The sequence below is a fragment of the Bidens hawaiensis genome, unplaced genomic scaffold (genome assembly GCF_021521415.1).
Source record: "Bidens hawaiensis isolate Kalapana, Puna unplaced genomic scaffold, B.hawaiensis_p1.1 tig00018965_1, whole genome shotgun sequence".
NCBI classification, from domain to species: Eukaryota; Viridiplantae; Streptophyta; class Magnoliopsida; order Asterales; family Asteraceae; genus Bidens; species Bidens hawaiensis.
Window position 1 is genome coordinate 1 of NW_027492882.1, and position 20,740 is coordinate 20,740.

The window sequence follows — 20,740 nt, forward strand, 5'->3', positions numbered from 1 at the left end:
TGATTATGTCGCGCCACCTAATGATCGTTGGGCTCATGATGATTCCGATTCAGAACGTGAAAGTGGTGATGGTAATGATGGTGGAGATGATGGTGGTCCAGGACCACAAGCCGAGTTAACTTATGAACAGAAGCGTAAGCGTAAAGGTAAAGAACCGAAGACTGAAAAAGGGGAGAAACTCAAGAAACAACGAGTTAGAAGGGGTTCGGGTATTGAGATACCGAGTCAGCCGTTTGTGCCTTCTACTGCTGCTTCTACTCCTATTATTTCTTCTATCGCTTCTCTAGTTCAAGTTCCACAAATTCCACGATCTCCTACTTCTATTACAATGGCAGATTTTCCAAGTTTTCCAACACCTGTGCAGATGCCTACGTCTCCAATGCCTCCAACTTTGACTTTGGCTACTACTGTGAGGCCTGATCCTCATTTTGGAGACATATTACATACTGTATTGGCTCAGATGCCTACACCACAGCCAACGACATCTGTTACTCCTGTTACTCCTACACCGTTGCCGAGGCCTGAGCACTCTTTTATGACATTCAGTCGTCCTCAGGGTCCTATGCAACCAGTGCATCCTAATTTCTATCACATGGCTCCTCATGCTCAATGGTTTCACATGATGAATCTGCTGCATTTAAAACACACTCAAATGCAAGCAGATCAAGCTGCAAATGAGCTGGCACAACGAAATTTGCTGAGGCATCTTCTAACAGCTCAGCGTGATAATAAGGAACTACGAGCCCTAGTTGCTGCTCAGGGGTAGAGGTTAGACAAACAAGAGGAAATTATTCTTCAACTAACATGCAAAGAAGATAAATTAAGGAAGTTGAAGAATAATGAAGACGATCAGGATGGTGCAGGGGGTGGGGTAGATCAGCAACCGGGTGGAAGTTCCACACCGTCGGCGGGTAATAAGACTGATGCGAGTGTTGGTGGTGGATCTGAAGCTAGTAATCTACAGATTGTTCCATATAAAGATTACACGAGAGTCTAGCCAATAGATGTTATTCTGGATAACATGCTTCTGTTTGTAGGAATGGATGGGATTGTTTACAGTATGGTGAATGCTGATGAGATCAAAGAAGGTGAATTTGTTGATTATTCTTTAACAAAAGAACAAATTCCCTTACTTCTGGATCTAAATGATGATGAGATTGAGGAATTGGGTAAGAATGTGGATGTGAAGATGGAAGATAGTACTGATACAGGTATTCCTCACGGGAATGTACCTGATTTTGAAGAAGTGAAAGTGGAAGATGTTACTGCTGAAGAATATCCAGAGTTTTACACAAATAATATCAATGACTCGGGTATTCCGTTCTTTACAACTGAGCATTTCAATGCAGCAGAGCATCGATTACAGGAAGAAACAGATAAGTTTAAAGCTACAGAATCGAGACATGTGTCCACTACAGAGAAGAAGAGGAAACGTGCTTTTGATGGTATGTTTGAGCATAATATTGAGAAGATGAATAAGATGATCGAGACTTTCAGATATCATGACCGAGAAGATGTGAAAGTTGAGAAAGCTCGGGAATCTGCATACCAGATGAAGAAGTACAAGCCTGCTAAAGACGTTAAAGGTGATATGGTGGCCTGGCAGTACGATTCAGATCTTAAGGTATATATCGTGAAGTGGGAGCATGGTATTTATTATTTCAGACGCCCACACAGTATTTTATCTATGCCTCGATGGGATGTACGAACCTTAGCTAATCGTCCGTTTGTTAATCGTGGAGACGATAAATGGGCTAGCTGGTTCTACAGACAGTTATTGCATGAAACCCGCTTTGGTTTCAAATTCTTCCAGCCGCAGGTGCCGACACACAAATATATTGACGAGATAGATGCACGCACGGGATGGAGGAAGTTAATCTTAATAGTGAAGCCGCCGAAGACGATGAAGAGGGTTCCGATGAAGATATTCCCTCAGAGTCTCTTCACTTCATTAATTATTGGTATTAAGATAATCGTACAGGTGAAGCGGTTATTGTGTTTGGCCAGGGTTCACGCACGAAGACGTTACGTGTATTTGATCCGATGTGGCTGGTCAATCTATCTGAGTCTGACAACGACGCGTTATTCACAAGTCAGATCAGATTTGCTAATGTAAAGGATTATGATCTTGCAATGCAGTTTTAGAGGGTTGTTCGTGTCTGCTACGCATACAAGATTCATAGCTGCGTTGATTGGAAGACAAAGGTGTTTCAACGCTAAAGTATGACGAGGGGAGTTTGTTGATACACGTTTTGTGCGTCTTTATCAGGGCATTAATGTAATTAGTCTAAAGTATAGGGGTCTTAATGTAAATATGGCTAAATGGGCCATTCGCTCTAATTTTATGTTACATTTGTTACCCCGTAACGAATGTAACACATTCATCTATTCTGTAAGCTCATTCGTTAACCCAGATTAACGAATGAGATAACGAATGAGGGCTATTCGTTATATGATAAATGTATTAACGAATGAATAGTTCATTCGTATGGCTTAATGTAACGAATGACACATTCTTAACTGTTAAGTTAACGAATGTGGTCATCCCCTATTTATATGCTGTAACTTATTCATTAAAGTAAGTTTTCAAGTTTGTTTATCAATTCTCTCTCGTTACTCTGCCAATTCATTCTCTCACATCATTCATATCAATCATAACGTATATCGACCTTAATCGTATACCTAAACATCATGTATCATCGTAATAATAAGTTCTAGATCCTTTCAATGCTCAACCAAGTGCTTTCAGTTGGATGGGTCGGTATTTCGCAAGCACAACGCGCAAACTACCAATAAACACGAATTTGCGTTGTACCGACCCGTTTGAGTAACCGACAACCAATTCAGCCCAAATACTTTAAAAAAATAGTTTTCACAGCCAACCAATCATATCGAGGCTTCAACATTCGAATTGGTTGTTAATTCCCTCAAACAACGCGCTAGACACAACAATTAGCAAACTAGACAACCGAAATCCTAGTTTTTCACATTATCAACAATAGACCACTCTAACGAATGCCAAGACTCATAATACTAAAGTATGATATACAAGACTTACTTAGGAAGATGATGGAGCAAGAAATTAAATGAAAACAGCCCCGAAAGATGCTCAAAAGGGCAGCCACCGGTTAAGCCTAAAATGAACGTATCGATCAATAACGAGTATAACGTGCAGATTTTAGCATGCAAAGATGTATTTTATTACATAGGAAAACCATAGAAATAAATTATGAAACTTTTACCAGGGTTTAATAAATATCTTAGGTTTATAAAGATATTTTTATTATATTTTTCTAGTGTATATAAAAATCATAAAAATTCCTCCAACACAGAAAGGTACGTGCAGCTATTTCAGTGCGCAGCAAAGTGTTTTATTTGTTTAAAACTCATTACCAAACCAAATTAAACGATTCCAATTGGGTTGTAATATTAACTCAAAATATGAACTTTCAGAAGTGGAACCAACCAATTTGGAATTGTCAAAAAAGAGTTATGATGTCGGGAAGACAGACCAGAATCCGTCACCCCGCATCAGCTTTGACACACGTTTTTATAAAATCATAAAAACCATTTAAATCTCGTCCAAAAATTACAAATCATACCTTTCTAGAAACTATACTCAAATTAGAACATCATGGAAGCAATAATTAATCAAAAACAATAAATTTTCATCGAGTTACGGACCGAACAATAAACGAGTACGAATCTGTCAGAAAATGTTATAATCAAAACTCAACCCTAACATGATCAACAAAGGGTTTAATGAAGAAAAAGAGTTGTATTATGATGGAACCGACCTTGAATTAGACTCGGGAGGTTGGATAATGGCTGGAGGTTGCACAAAAAATGAGGAGGAGAGCCCCCTAGCTCCTGCCGATCGTACATGGTGGTGAGATTAGGGTTTTCTTTCTTTCTTTTCTTTTATTTGATGTTATAATATAATAATTAACGCTCTAGCCCCTCAACTTGTACAAATGCAATAACTTGAAAGGTTGGATGATTTAACTTACGGGAATGAAAAGGAGGTCCCCGAAGATTGTCGAATCAAACCCGATAAATATACAAACTCTACAACGTGCATGCCATTAAACGAAAATGTCGGGTACTACATACTAATCTAACACTTTAAGCTATAAGAGGCGATGTTTTGAGAAAAAGGATGGATAAACGGATTTTTAAAACGTATTACAAGGCTCTAAATTAGAAAGATGAAACCCCGACTTTTAAACAAACATTTATAAACGATCAAACCGATTAACAAAATTTACGGGCGTTACAGGAAACTCTACATCAGCAACTTTCCTGCTTGTCGTTGGAAATGAATTGATTCAAAAGTACCTTGGAGACGGGCCTAAGTTAGTTAGAGAATTCTTTAAAGTCGCAGATGATCTGTCTCCGCCTATAGTGTTCATTGCTGAAATTGATGCTGTTGGTAGTTGGTACAAAAAGGTATGATGTTGTTCGGGTTGAAAGCTTGTAATTAACGGTTATTATGCAGGTATGATGTGTATTCTGGCGGTGAACGTGAAATTCTTAGAACTATGTTGGAATTATTGGACCAGTTGGATGATTTTGATTCAAGAGGTGATGTTAAAGTGATACTGGCCACAAACAAGATTGAGAGTCTTGACCCGGACCTGCTTCGACCGGGTCGTATTGATAGGAAAATTAAGTTCCCACTTCTAGACATTAAAACAAGGTGACGTATTTTCCAGGTACAGTTTAATGAAAATTGCAAAAACAATATTATCATAAGTAAATAGGCGAATATGAATGTTACATGTTTAATGATTGTGTTATAATTTAGATAGACACATCAAGAATGACATTGGTGGATGATGTTAATTTGGAAGAGTTTGTTATGACGAAAGATGAGTTTTCCGGAGCTGATATAAAGGCTATATGTACCGAGGCTGGATTACTCTCTTTAAGAGAACGGCAAATGAAGGTCAATGAATAACTGAATACATATCTATTTTGTATATGCTTCAAATTAAAAGTCCGAAAAATCTTATTTTAACGTTTTTCACTTGCAACTATCTTGGATAGTTGGTTTGTTATAACCCATCATAGTGTTGGACATAATTTCAGACTCCAAGTCACGATTCGGTGAACTTGAGGGCCAATAATGACAAGTCGGTCATAGTTGGTTATGTTCCCTAATTAGATTATGTTTCCTAATTGTATTGTAACTAGCATTGTTACCCGCGCGTTGCGGCGGTGCTATTTTTATGTGGTTACAAATATTGTTTTATTAACCAACATTTGAGTGGAAATTCTAAAGTGTAAGTGTGCATTCCTTTTCCATGGTTTTCAACCTGTGTCGCCTGGTTAATATATTTAACAAAGGTTAAACATATTTTTAAAGCATTGCATATTAAAAGTTTTAAGAAAAAGAATACCTAAAATTAGTTATAGAAATAAATTAATGATTAGTTTAAGTTTAAATGATAAGAATTGTTGATTTTTATAGGCTTAATGGATTTTAATAATCCCTATTGACTTGTATTGGTCGATAATAATCTCTATTCATTTTATCACCGCTGGTGGTCCCAAATTTAAAAAAGTTGGCCCCCAATGGTCCCCAGTTAAATATGGCTTAACGGCGTTATACTTTTTTCCGAATTTCAAAATAATGTTTTAGGGCTTTTGATCGGAATGAGGATACGAGTCGATTGATGTAAAACCTAGCTCGAAACGGTTATCCAGACAACTTGATTTTTGTTAATTGTAAGTTCAAAAACCCGAATTGAAGCATTATTTCGTCGTTTTAGAGCACTGTTTTGAACGAAGTTTTACATCAATCGACTCGTATCCTCCTTCCGATCAAAATTCCTAAAACATTAATTTGAAATTCGGAAAAAAGTATAACGCCGTTAAGTCATTTTTAATGGGGGACCATTGGGGGCTAACTTTTTTAAATTTGGGACCGCCAGTGGTGATAAAATGAATAGGGATTATTATCGGCCAATACCAGTCAATAAGGATTATTAAACTCCAATAAACCATTTTTATATATATTTTTATATGATACGATATGATATAAAATTAAAAAAAAAGGTATCTTGTTAACGTGGTAAATCACCGAAACCAGTTAGTGTTTTCTCTTTTCTTACTACTTGATATAAATTGTAATAACTATAATGCTTAATATGCAAAGGTTATAAAAATTTCTTGAACTAAAATGTTATTTTAGACCATAACAAAAAAGAGCAATGCATGAGTAAAAAATTAGGAAATACGGTTTAATTGAACAAAAAAAAGGATTTAGTTGAATATTAAATTTGGTGACTGTCACACAAACCCACCATCTTCTTCGTCTCTCCACTGTCTCTTTGTTTTTACCATCGGGCCTTACAGCGAGTGTTATTTTAAACTGGGAAATGGAACATTCTACTCGCATTATAATATATTGTGTGTTAAAATCCATTTGTTGATTATTTTTTATATTATTATTCTTATGTTACGATATGTATCTTCTTCCTTGTAAAGTATACATTTGCATGATCAATATAATCAAAAAAGACAACGAAAATTTAATTAAACAATATGCAGTAACTCAAATTCTTTTGCATATACATCAGGCTCCTAGTGCAGATCAACAAATGCATTTTTAAACCATATTAGTCATGATTACACAAATCCATAGAGATTATGTAATGATTTTCACCTACCCTCTTGTTGAAACCATGTGATGGTTGGTGAAAACCGACATATGCTGTAACGGTCGTTTAATAACTATGGTTAAAGACGGAGAGGAGGTAAGGAAACCACCATTAATTAGCCGCCATAAACCTTCCATTTTCTTTATCAGAAACCATCGCGTGACATACTGATGTGCTTGAAGTAGTTTAATAATTATTAACTAATTTAACTAAAAATAAACACTAAGTAATACTCTAGACTCTCTAAAACTCGACTAAACTACTAACCGGCAAGTGAACCGATCGACTCTAGTAAAGCTAAGTAAGTCTGGATATCGAACCCACGAGACTCTCTAAATTACGTTTATTAGCTAATTAGACTCGACTACAAACACGACTTATTAATTTATATTTATTTTGGGGTTTTTAAATAAAATACTAATTTAAGATTAATATTAAAAACTAAGAAAACAAGTAAATTTAACGAAAGCAAACGTTTGTTATTTAAAATAAGATGGTGATAAGAAAACTACCTAGGCTAGAATCCCCTAAATTTCAGTAATGAATTAACCCGGGAAAATATATAGTTATGAACTGGGATCGTAAAATAGACACTTAAAAGAAAACCCGAACATGACCCCTGACCCTTCTCAAGAGACACCTACGGATTTCTAACAAGTTTTAACGTATACCAGTATTGAAAATCAAGTTCCCTTACGGTCACCTAATTAATTATAATTTCGTTCCTTTATACGAAATCCGACCTTACAGCGCGGAAATCAAAGGCAATTTACTATATTTAATTGATTTGATAAACAATAATAAATAATCAACCCTATACGGACTCCTTACGAAGAACTAAATCTAACAAGATTAAATAGTGAAGTCTTATCAATAACCTAGCACTTTACAGATTTTAGGTTAGCAACACACTTAGGTTTATTTGATAATATTATTCCTATGACCTTATTGATGTGCTAAAAGTAGTTATATAAAAACACGCTAATCTAGACACTAAGTAATAAATTCTAGACTCTTAAACTTAACTAAACTACTAACCAGCAAGTGAACCAATCGACTCTAGTACAGCTAAGTAAGTCTGGATGTCGAACCCACATGACTCTTTAAATTATGTTAACTAGCTAAAATTAGACTCAACTACAGACGCGACTATTTATTTCTTATTATTGGGGGATTTTTACTAAAAAATAATATTAAACTAATATTAAATTAATCACTAATACTTAAAGATGACTTAAACCTAGAATTAACTCAAATGATGTTAAACGACCACCTAGGCTATAATCCCCTAAGTTTCAGTTATCAATTAATCGGAAAAATATTTAGTTATGGAACTAGGATCGTAAAATAGACGCTTAAGATAAATCCCGAACAAGACCCCTGACCCTTCTCAAGAAGACAGCTATGGGTTTCTAATAAATTTTAACACTCACCAGTATTAAAAATCAAGTTTCCTTACGGTCACCTAATTAATTACAAACTAGTTCCTTTATACGAAATCCTACCTTACAGTGCGGAAATCAAAGGCAGTCTAATATATTCAATTGACTCGATAGACAAAGTTAGTCGATCAAACCTAGACGGACTCCCTACGAAGAACTAAATCTAGCAATCCCGATCAACAAAAACCTATCAATAACCTAGCACTTTACAGCTATTTAGGTTAGCAACACACTTAGGTTTATTTGATTAAATAATATTATTCCTATGATCTTATTCGAAGTCCATCATAAAATAGTCAAAAACACAAAGTAGATGACCTAATAGCAACCTATCATAATGACAAACAATAATCAAAGCAACTATGAAATAGTAAAACCTAATTAAACAACCTCAAGCACACATACGCATCAACTCGATATAATTAAACCTTTTACTAGTTCATAAAACCATAACGATAAATAAAACCCAAATCAAAATCAAACATTAACAGAGGTTCATCGTAAGCCTAGGCAGTCTATAATGTTTAGCCTAGCATAATAAAATCAAACAAAACGATAATAAAGGAAATAATGGCGAAAATAAATAAGAACGGAAGATTAAAGATGATAAAACTCGTGGTCTTCGTCCTTGAATAATAAGCACGTCACCGGCTGATTCCTTGCCGTCAAACCCGCCAAAATATGCAATCCTAAGCTCCGGGAAACTCCAAATTTGGCTTGGCTTTCAGGTTTTTCAGGTTATGATTAGAGTTAAGTTTATGGGTGTTTATATAGACTTTCAAGACCCATAAACTTAAAATTAGTAGAAGATTCTGGAAATCTGAGCCCATAAATTTAATACTTGTAGAAGATTCTAGAAATCTTAGCCTATAGACTTAATTTTTGAAGAAGATTCTAGAAAACTAAGCCCAAAGTGACGCGCGACGGGCCTTCTCCCATTTTGCTTATTTTTGCTTGTTTTTCGCCCTCTCTTCAACATTATTGTAACCCAGAACCTAAAATATTCAAATGAATTAGTAATATACAAATTCTAATAAAAACCGAACGAAAACTAATAAAATATTATATTAAATGGGATTTATATATATTTCGCCTTATATCAAATATCCCCACACTTATCTCTTTTTCGTCCCTGAAAAAGTCTAATTGCAATGGGATCGGAATCGGAGAATTACAGTCTTAAAAACATATACGTTATCTTAAAATTTAAGAACAACGCAAAAACTGCGATCACCGATATTGTTGTCCACTTAAACCACGACTTTGTCTTTACCGGGACAAGTAAGATCCAACTATTATTATTATTATGTTTATATAATCTAATGGAACCCACAGTCAAGACCCGTTTTATTTTAGATTTTACCGGATCAAACCACCCCAACTTGACTTAAACCTCATAAATAGCATATTAAAACATTCTTTCACATTTTTCATGAATAGCTAAGACGATCAAGGATATTGTTTATCCACCTAAGTTTAAGCATCAAAGTCTACCAATTAGCCATTAGATACGATTAAGGCTCAATTATTCAACTAACTAGCTAGTGTTCCCCGCTACATGACATACCCCCGTTATCAAGCAACACCCCAAAAGTCCATCTCATAGGTGAGTATGCACGAATTCATCTGTAGGGCTTACATATGGCGTGTCCCGTGTGGTCCGTTACTTAATGATAATAAGACGCGAGCACGGGGACCTCATATGACTAACAGCGTGTATGATTAAGTCACTAGTGAATTTGTACTTTTAAAGCATTTTGTGATCATGTTTAATGACTTATAATTCGGCAGATAAACTGCGGGTTTGCTCTTTTTAGGCGTTTTGAAATATCCATAAATCCACTTAGGAAATATGAATACCCAGATGAATAACTGCATACAAACCCATGGTCTCCGAACCCCGGAGCATCCCATCAATACAGGATTTAAGGCTATAAAACCATACGCCTATGAAGTGTTAACCACTAAAACTAGAAGTGCAAGTTTTAAGTTTATATCACCGGCTACACGGCATGCTCTAACGTTAAACCTACCCAAGCATCGTATGATAACGTATTCAGATTTCTTTAAAATTCATAATTTTCTCCAATCAAACTAAAAATGAAGCTTGAGTATGGCCCGACCTTTCATCTCGTATTTTATGCAGACTTAACATGTTTCCCACTAAAAATCATATTGTATCGTTTAAAACCAACTATCAAACTGCCCTTTCATTCTCAAGGCTGAGCCTACTGGTACATCCCAAGTTAAGTGCGTGTTTATTAATTATATCATATTATTAGTAGTTTGAAAAACCGATTCCCGATAAGTATCATCATCTTCCATTTAAATGCAAAAAACCATATTCAAAGGACTTTTTTCAAAACTTTTTTTCAATTTTTCAAATTTTTTTTATTTTTTTAACTATAACACAAGTATCTTATCCCCACACTTAAATTTAGCATTGTCCTCAATGCAAGGATAAGGACGAAAAATAAAAATAAAATCGGAATAAAAAAAACCGAAAACCTAAAAACCAAAAACAAAAAATAAAAATAAACAAGCAAGATAGATAATGGAAAAGACTTAGCTGATAATATGCGCATGGAAATTGATGCTAAAGTCTTCCTCCATGACTGGCCTCAAACTCTGACGTACTCAGCAAATGATATCTCCTTCCTCTTACTCACGAACAAAAACGGCAAAAACAAACAATATCTAAATATATCTTATCAACTTGATATATGTTAAACATTCAAAGTATATTACCAAACCATCCAACCCTAAACAATATATAATATGAATAATAGCAGCAAATAGATAAATAAAACGTATACGGCTCCTTGCTGCTTCATCCCCACACTTGAATTTTGCAATATACTTCATGGGGATGCTCTTCTAGCTCAAATCCTACAAAAACTTAAAAACACAAAAACAAAGAAAAACTACAAAAGACTACATTAGTGACTCGACAATTACACAAACTCCGCCGAACCTCCTCACACTTAAACTTAATCAGGAGGTTGTTCTTTGATCTAGACCCTATCCAACCCGTTCAGTTCCACCCAGTACTTGTTAAACACTAAAATATTCTCGGTGGAATTGAAAAATGATTTAAAAATCTTTAACGGGTCAGACCACCAAAATTTAAACTTACCTGGCAAGAACCGGATGCATGACATGTATCGAGAAGACTGGTCATTCTTGAACTTCAATGGCTTCTTCTTTCCTGTAGACCATCTTCTGACTTGCAAATTATTTTGGTTCGTAGATGCTCTTCTCTTTGCCTTCTTCCGTGGTTTTGATTTATAAGCAACCTTTATTATAAGTATCACAGGCTAGCTGTGATGCTCTTCCACTACCACCATTTCCATATCATCTAATAGGGATTCAAAAAATGCCAAGTCACCCTTCGAATCGAACTCACCAATCTCATCATACTTAGGCAACCCTTCTAACTCCAAATCCAAAAACTCATCCTCCTCACACAACGTATTCTCAACCTCTTCCTCAACACCAAACATCAACTCAAGTGAATCTCTCAAATCCACTTCCTCCTCTATCTCTTTTTTCTTCACTAAAGACCTCTAATAAGCAGCCCATTCTTCATTTATTTAATCATCAGAGTCACTCTAGTAATTAGCAATACTAACCTGTGGAATCGGAGGTGGGACTTCATCGTCCATTTTCGTCTCCGTTACTTGCATGATCTCTTCATCTGACTCGTTCACATATTCCAATAACTTCAACTCTTTTCTTCTTCCTTTTCTTCGTCCAATCTCCTAGTAATAATTTCTATTGTACGTTGAAGATCTTTAATAACGCTCTGCTGATTCTTCAAGATGATGTCCTGCTCAACTAACTTCTGTTGGGAATCTGAGGCCAAATATTGAGCTAACATGTTCTCCAAATTCTTCATACTGCTCTCAACAGGGTTGTGATTAGAATATTGACCATCGAATTGACCCTGAATATGTAGCGGTTGCTGATGTAAATCATCATAATAATACGAAGGATGTCCCTGCAAAAAATTTTGTTGCAGCTGCACAGGAGTGTTAGCATAATAATGTGACAAACAGTCCACATATTGAGGACATATAAGCGTAAAATGGGGTCCACCACAAATCTCACACATATTCACGAGACTCAAAAGAAATAAAAGACATGGACAATTAGATTCCTATGACTCAAAATAAAATAACACTTATGTAGACTCCTACTAAAATACTCCTAAAAAAAACCTAAACTACATTAACCTAACTTCTACGACTAAAAAACAATACAAAATACAAATAGCACGTATATAGCAAGTAAGTCTAATCAAAGCTAATAACACAATCGCCAAGAATCCCCGGCCAATTTCGAACATGCTCCACAACCGGTATCTCCTTTCTGTCGTACATGAACGAAAGCGGAAACAATACAAACAATATCTAAAAATTCATCTTATCAACTTCGATAGATGTTAATCATTCAAAGCATGGAACCAGACCAACCAACCCAATCAATAAACATGAATAAAAGCAGCAAATAAATGATTATAAAAGTATACGGCTCCTGCTACTCCATCCCCACACTTGAATTTTTCACTAAACTTTCAAGGGGATCTCCTATCTCACACTATCTTCCTTCAAAACTTAAAAACCAAATAAAAACTACAAAAAAACTATGTTAGTGACTCAAGGAAAAAGAATAAAATAGAAATAAAAATAGGAAAGAATGTACAAACTCTACACTTGAGTTTTCACTCAAGAACCTCATGTGACAATTCAGTGCGACGGGTCGAGCGGAGTTTCCTCCATCTCGATTGATTCTTCCGGTCCTCCAAGATAGTGCTTTAAGCGATGACCGTTCACCTTCCAAGACGTTCCATTATCCGGATTCTCCAACTCCACCACTCCATACGGGAGAACTTCTATCACCAAGTACGGTCCCGTCCACTTCGATCTCAACTTTCCTGCAAACAACTTCAAACAAGAGTTAAATAATAATGCCTTATCACCTTTCTTGAACTCTTTTCCGCCTTTCAATCGTCGATCGTGTAGAGCTTTCGTCTTTTCTTTGATGTTCAACGATCAAGAATATGTTGCATCCTGAAGCTCCTCCAACTCATGAATCTGAAAGTACCTTTTTCTCGCAGCCGCGGCATGATCAACATTCACCGTCTTCAATGCCCAATAAGCATGATGCTCTAACTCCACCGGAAGATGACAAGGCTTACCATAAACAAGCATAAACGGTGTAGTACCCAACGGAGTCTTGTACACGGTCCGGAATGCCCACAACGCATCATCTAACTTGTAAGGCCCCGAATCCCGGGAATCCTACAGTTGGTAATCATATCTAAAATTCAAAAAAAAATTAAACCAAACCAGTTCATCTTATTTAAAACCATTTTAGAGTAATTAAACAACGTAATAATAAGTATTAAAATTCCCATGCCCAAAATCAAATGTAAAAATAAATAAATAAATTGTTTGTTTTATTTGAATTCCTCGACCAAAAATGCCTTCAACCGTCCGAGTAATCTCTAGCACGTCCAAGCGATAATCCCTAGCCTTAACCTGAAAATCAATCAAACATACACACAAAGTCAGCTTGAGCTGAGTGAGTTAATGTTTTATAAGTAACATCCATAAATCAGATTTATTTAATAAATATAAAAATATTTGGAGAAAATCATAAGTAATTAGATAAATACTTTTCTCTTGGTCAAACAAGCAACACGGGCCTCCTCACCCCAGGTCTTCCCCGAGTAATATATTTGACCCGCCCTCGGTTTAACAAAAACCAACAAAATCATGCAACATGAGCCTCCTCACCCAGGGTCGTCCCCAAGTAATATATTTGACTCGGTCACAATTTAATAAAACAAAAATCACGCAACACGAGCCTCCTAACCCTAGGTCTTCCCCAAGTAATATATTTGACTCGGTCACGGTTTAACAAACCTAAACACGTGACGCGGACCTCCTCACCCCAGGTCTTCCCCGAGTAATATATTTGACCTGACCACGATTTAGCAAAACGGCGGGCCTCCTCCCCCCGTTTCTTCCCCAAGTAATATATTTGATCCGTCGGGATATAAAAATGCAACACGAGCCTCCTCACTCTGGGTTTTCCCCAAGTAATATATTTGACCCGGTCATAGTTTACCAACACATACACACTTACGAACATCTAATTCAAATATTCAACCAAACAATATCATCACATTCAATCCATAAATAATGGATAATCGAGGAATTAATACTAGGCCTAATAGCAACCTCGAGCCTAGACCACAAGTAATATGTATAACCTTAAGGAATATACGACCACAACGAGTTTAAAATATCCTAAGGCATTGAATATTATTCAAACATGGTTTCATAAATCCACAAGTACAAATAAGGCTATGTAATACCATCCAAATAGTTTAAACGAGTAAAATCGGGTAAAATTGTAATAGGGTGTGTATGCCAGCCCAAAACGCAAAAAGGGTTAAAGGGGGCATCATGAACTCACCTTTTCACGAGTCATACAAATACCAACGAGTCAAAGAACCTCTAAGCCAATCCACAAATCACAAGCTTGTCTGACTGCACACATAAATTACTAACTAAACCGTACCGACTCGTTTATCCTACGAGGTGTTCTAGCATGGTTTGATTTACCTAAAGCCTTGGCCCTACCAAGTTTGATTACAACAGCCCCCGGGGCCTTGTATTTACCAAAACAACCCTTGGATAATCCCGGTGACAAAAGATTCCCAAATTACCCCCTGAAGTTACTTGTTGAAACGAATATGCGCGTTTATGAGTTGTTTATGCACTTAGCAATCAAATCGGCCCCGCATGGACCAAATTAAGTATAATTACAGCCAACAAGTCCACACGACACTACACGAGTTGAATGGGTCGGTAGTTCGCATGCGCAATGCACCAACTACCCAATAAACACGATTTTGCGTTGTACCGACCCGTTTGAGCAACCGACAACCAATTCAACCCCAATACTTAAAAAAATAGTTTTTCACAGCCAACCAATCATACCAAGGCTACCACATCCAAATTGGTTGTTAATTCCCTTAAACTACGTGCTAAACGCAACAATTAACAAACGAGACAACCGAAACCTAGTTTTCACATTATCAACAATAGACCACTCTAACGAATGCCAAAGCTCCTAATACTAAAGTATGATGTACAAGAAATACCTAGGTAGATTATGAAGCAAGAACCTCAATCAAAACAACTCCAAAAGATGCTTGAACGGACAGCCACCGGTTAAGCCTAAAACGAACTTATCGATCAATAACGAGTATATCAGGCAGATTTTAGCATGCGAAGATGTATTTTATTACATAGGAAGACCATAGAATTAAATTATGAAATATTTACCAGAGTTTAATAAATGTCTTATGTTTATAAAGATAGTTTTATTATATTTTTCTAGTGGACACAAAAATCATAAAAATTCCTCCAACACAGAAATGTACGTTCAGCAATTGAAGTGCGCAGAAAAAGTGTTTTATTTGTTTAAAAATCATTACCAAACCAAATTAAACGATTCCAATTGAGTTGTAATCTTAACTCAAAATTTGAACTTTCAGAAGTGGAATCAAAGAATTTGGACTTTTCAAAAAGGACTTATGATGTCGGGAAGACAGACCAGAATCCATCACCAAGCATCAGCTTTGACACACAATTTTATAAAATCATAAAAACCATTCAAATCTCGTCAAAAAATTACAAATTATACCTTTATGGAAACTAGACTCAAAGTAGAACATCATGGAAACAAGAATCGATTAAAAACAATAAATTTACATCGAGTTACAGACTGAACAATAAACGAGTACGAATCTGCCAGAAACTGTTATCATCAAAACTCAACCCTAACATGTTCAACCTTTAATTAGTCATCGGAGGCTGGAGGATGGCCAGAATATGCCCAAAAATCAAGGAGAGAGGGTTGTAGCTGCTGCCGATCGGACTAGAGGGACAAGGAAGGAGGCTAGATACTTTGACTTACGGGAATGACAAGGAGGTCCCCGAAGAATGCCGGATCAATCCCGATAAATATACAAACTCTACAACGTGCATGCCGTTAGACGAAAATTAGCGGGTGTTACATACTAAACTAGCCTTCAAGGAATAAGAGGTGATGTTTTGAGCAAAAGGATGGATAAATGGACTTTTGAAACGTATTACAAGGCTCCTAATTTAAAAATATGAAACCCCGACTTTTAAACAAACATTTATAAACAATCGAGCCGATTAACGAAATTTGCGGGCGTTACATAACTTTTCTGACCAATCCTTCCGACTTGCCCCAACCGTCTTTTCCAAAATCCTCTTCACCCCTCGATTAGCGTTCTCAACTTAACCATTCGTTTGAGGGTGATAGGCAGTAGAAGTACGATGAGTAACCCCATAACGAGCTAACGCTTTCTCCATGACGGTATTACAAAAATGGGTGTCCCCATCACTAATAATAGCTCTTGGAGTACCAAAGCGAGTAAACAACTTCTTAAGAAACCTCACAACAACTCGTGCATCGTTCGTGGCCAATGCTTGGGCTTCCACCCACTTCGATACATAATCAATAGCCACCAAAATATACTTATTCCCATTCGACGTGGAAAACGGTCCCATGAAGTTGATTCCTCAAACATCAAAGATTTCAAGAATTTGTATGGGGTTCTGAGGCATCTCATTCTTGGATGAAATATTACCTGTTCTTTGGCACGCATCATAAAGCTTCACAAACTCCTCGGCATCTTTAACAACCGTCGGCCAATAGAAACCACTATCAAACACCTTCTGCGCGGTAGCATGTGCACCATGATGACCTCCAGTCAACCCTTCATGAACGTTCTTTATAATATCCCAACCTTCCTCTTTCGTCACACATCTCCTCAAAATCCGATCACCACCAATCTTGAACAAGAACGGGTCATCCCACACATACTGATTAACATCCCGGAAGAACTTCCTCTTTTGTTGTGTAGTCATATCCTCCAAAACAAAACCATTAGCCAAATAATTAGCAAAATCAGTGAACCATGGCATACCTTGCTTCTCATTCGCAACAAAATCGATCTACTCTTGAGGGAATGTATCACTGATCTCTTCCTCATGCAATTCTTCTCTCCTCGGATCTTCTAGGCTGGATAGATGATCGGCCGCTACGTTTTCTGCACCCTTCTTATCTTTAATCTCGATGTTAAACTCGGAAAATAAAAGAATCCACCGTATAAGACGAGGCTTCGCATTTTTCTTTTGAAAGAGAAAACGCAAAGCTGCATGATTAGTGAAAACGGTGGTCTTCGAAAGCACGAGATATGAGCGGAACTTGTCAAATGCGAAAACAACGGCTAAAAGTTCCTTCTCGGTGGTGGTGTAGTTCTCTTGGGCATCATTCAACGTCTTGCTAGCATAATAGATGGGGTGAAAATGTTTATCTCGCCTTTACCCCAAAACCGCTCCAACCGCATAATCACTAGCATCACACATGAGCTCAAACGGCAAGCTTCAATCGGGAGAACAAAGAATGGGAGCACTTACGAGCTTCTCTTTCAAATATGTGAACGCCTTCAAACACTCATCATCAAATACAAACGGCACATCTTTCTCGAGGAGTCGGGTCATTGGGCGAGTAATTTTGGAAAAATATTTGATAAATCGCCGATAAAACCCCGCATGGCCCAAGAAACTCCTAATCGCTTTCACATTCTTCGGTGGAGGAAGTCTACTTATAGTATCAATCTTCGCATGATCCACCTCAATACCATCTCTCAAGACCTTATGTCCCGACACAATCCCTTCCATCACCATAAAATGGCATTTTTCCCAATTCAACATCAACTTTGTCTCAATACACCTCTTCAACATCTTCTCAAGATTAGCCAAACAATGATTGAAAGAATTACCGTAAACCAAAAAATCGTCCACAAACATCTCCATGGACGTCTCAATCATATCCTGAAAGATGGCCACCATACAACGCTGAAAGGTAGCTGGAGCGTTACATAGTCCAAACGGCATGCGTTGGTACGCAAACGTGCCATAGGGACATGTAAAAGTCGTCTTATCTTGGTCTTCTGGTGCAATGGGAATTTGAAAAGAACCCGAAAAACCATCAAGAAAACAATAAAACTGCTGACCTGCCAAACGCTCCAACATCTGATCAATAAACGGCAACAGGAAGTGGTCCTTCTGGGTGGCATCATTCAATCTCCGATAATCAATACACACACGCCAGCCGGTAACCGTACGCGAAGGGATGAGCTCATTCTTCTCATTCATCACAATAGTCATGCCTCCCTTTTTCGGAACAACTTGGGCCGGGCTCACCCATGGAGAATCGGAAATCGGGTAAATCATCCCGGCATCCATCAACTTCAATACCTCCTTCTTCACAACTTCTTGCATATTCGGATTAAGACACCTTTGTGGTTGCACCACCGGTTTGTACTCATCCTCCATTAGAATTCGGTGCGACTTCAAAACGCCTATCAACCTCGACTTTTCTTCCTTCGTCAACTTGGATGACACAATAACGGGCAAGTTCGAGCCCTCATCAAGATACGCATACTCCAAGTGTGACGGGAGTACCTTCAACTCCAACGAAGCGGGTTTCTCCACGGAACCCGCCTCACTCTCACAACTAATCTCATTCACCTCTATCATCTCGGGCAAACCCGAAATCTCAACCAACTGATCATAAACCGAATCGTTCTCACACGACTCATCCTCACCCAAATCATCACAATCAACCAAACCATTACTTCCCACGAGATCTGCACCACAAATATAATCGAAACAGCTATCAATACCTGCAATAAACGAGTTAATAAAATAAACCGAGTGGCATCGACCTCGTGACATCATAAGTAACATTCTCATCACCAACCCGAAGCGTGATCTTCCCATCGTACACATCGATAAGCGCCTTCGCGGTTCGTAAGAACGGATGACCAAGAATAATGGGGACCTTCTCGTCGGCCTCCATGTCAAGTACCACAAAATCCACCGGGAACACAAACTTGTCAACCTTTACTAGCAAATTCTTGATAATACCTGGCGGATACTTAACCGAACGATCGGCCAATGATAAAGACATGCGAGTCGTTGTAAGCTCGCCCAACTCCAACTTCTCGTACAAAGAATACGACATCAAATTTATACTCGCACCCAAATCCGCCAATGCATGGCTCATCGCATCGCTACCAAACAAACATGGAATCATAAACACACCTAGGTCCGACAACTTCTCGGGTACGCGGTTCAACACTACCGCCGAACAATCTCCAATAAGGGGAATCGATGACACCTCCCCCAACCTATCTTTCCTCTTCACAGGTCTTTCAAAAACTTTACGTACTTCGGCATGTGTTGGAGCCTGGAGGGCTTCAATGAACGGGAGATTAATCTTCAACTGTCGGAACATATCAAGAAAGTGCCCATACTCCCGTGTGTATTTCTGATGTTTTAAACGAGCGGGATATGGGACACAAGAGTGATCAATCACAGGTGATGGCCGGATTTCAACCGGCTTCTTCTCTACTAGCAGTGCAACTAGTGCAGTGTTCTGCACTTTTCGCGGTACTTCCATCTCGATCTCTTCATCCATCACCTCCTCATCTTCAAATTCAACCTCATTCCTTCTTACCTCGGGACCCAAAATCCTGCCGCTACGAATAGTAATTGCTTTTAGTTGAGCGACCGGATTCTCCTGAGTAGAACCTGAAAACTGTCCCAGGGGCCTCTCATCCAATCGTCGAACAATATCGCTAATGGACCTTTGCATGTCAAGTGGAGCCGATTGTTGATTCTTAATAAGCAGGTCATGATCGGCAAGAGTCTTTTGAGTAACTTGATCTCTAGTAACGATTTGCTGAATCATCTCGTCCAACTTCTTACTCAGATCTGGCACATTATTCGAACTTTAACCATTAGAACCTTCATTGATATACTGCCCCTGATTTTGGTTATAGGAAGCTTGGAAACCAGGTGGCCCACCGGCCGAACGCCAATTCGAGTTACTTTGACCATGATTCTGATTTTGATTCTGATTCTTTTAGTTGTTCCAATTCTGATTGTTGTTGTAAGCATTAGGGAACCTGTTCTAACCGGCCACAAAATCAACATCTTGATTTTTCATCAACGAACACTCCAACGTACAATGACCACCCCTACACATCTCACACTTATCCACCTTATCCTGTAATTTCTTTATCTCTCAGGTAAGATTCTCAATAGCAGCAGCCATACCAGTATCCAGATGAACCTGATGTACACCTCGAGCAGATAGGTATGTACTGGTGATGGGATTGGAATTCCCGCCTCGTGGCTTCTTCACGTACTCAGATTGCGCGAAACTTTCAAACATCTCGTTACACTCGGTCACATTCTTCTTGTCCATTAAATTACCCCCAGCAGCTGTGTCAAACCTCTCTTGAGCTTCATAAGTAAGCCCATTGTAAAACTTCTCAACAAGGGCCCAAGGTGTGAGCCCATGTTGTGAACAAAGGGAAAGCAGATTCTGAAAACGCTCCCAAGCTTGGTAGTATGGCTCATCCGGCTCCATGTGAAAGGAGTGGATCTGATCACGGATGCGAGAGGCCTTGGCAGGTGGAAAGTATTTCTTGATGAATGCATTGCAAAG

General features: G+C 37.9%; 1 protein-coding gene and 1 long non-coding RNA gene across 2 annotated transcripts; one reads left to right on the plus strand and one right to left on the minus strand.

Moving 5' to 3' along the window:
- Positions 1 to 4,435: 4,435 nt before the first annotated feature.
- Positions 4,436 to 4,944, plus strand: LOC143557448 (uncharacterized). Its single transcript, XR_013139578.1, has 3 exons — positions 4,436 to 4,449; positions 4,499 to 4,715; positions 4,808 to 4,944. It is a non-coding gene; the product is annotated as an uncharacterized LOC143557448 (long non-coding RNA).
- A 7,911-nt stretch (positions 4,945 to 12,855) lies between these two features.
- LOC143557442 (uncharacterized) lies at positions 12,856 to 20,497 on the minus strand. The gene is made up of 6 exons (XM_077046516.1): positions 20,347 to 20,497; positions 18,937 to 20,001; positions 18,393 to 18,872; positions 17,638 to 17,894; positions 16,806 to 17,088; positions 12,856 to 13,043 (listed from the first exon to the last, which is right to left on the minus strand). Exons 1-6 carry the CDS (start codon positions 20,495 to 20,497, stop codon positions 12,856 to 12,858), a joined length of 2,424 nt encoding a protein of 807 aa, XP_076902631.1.
- Between the last annotated feature and the right edge of the window lie 243 nt (positions 20,498 to 20,740).

Excerpts from the sequence above, each read along its gene's own strand:
- LOC143557442 (XM_077046516.1), bottom strand. The coding sequence starts at position 20,497 with ATGGACAAGAAGAATGTGACCGAGTGTAACGAGATGTTTGAAAGTTTC. Across the intron at positions 18,873-18,936 it reads CACGAGGTCGATGCCACTCG|ATCTCGTGGGAAGTAATGGT; the intron begins GTTTATTTTATT and ends TTTGTGGTGCAG. Across the intron at positions 17,895-18,392 it reads AGTTGTTCCGAAAAAGGGAG|GGATTGTGTCGGGACATAAG; the intron begins GCATGACTATTG and ends TGGTGATGGAAG.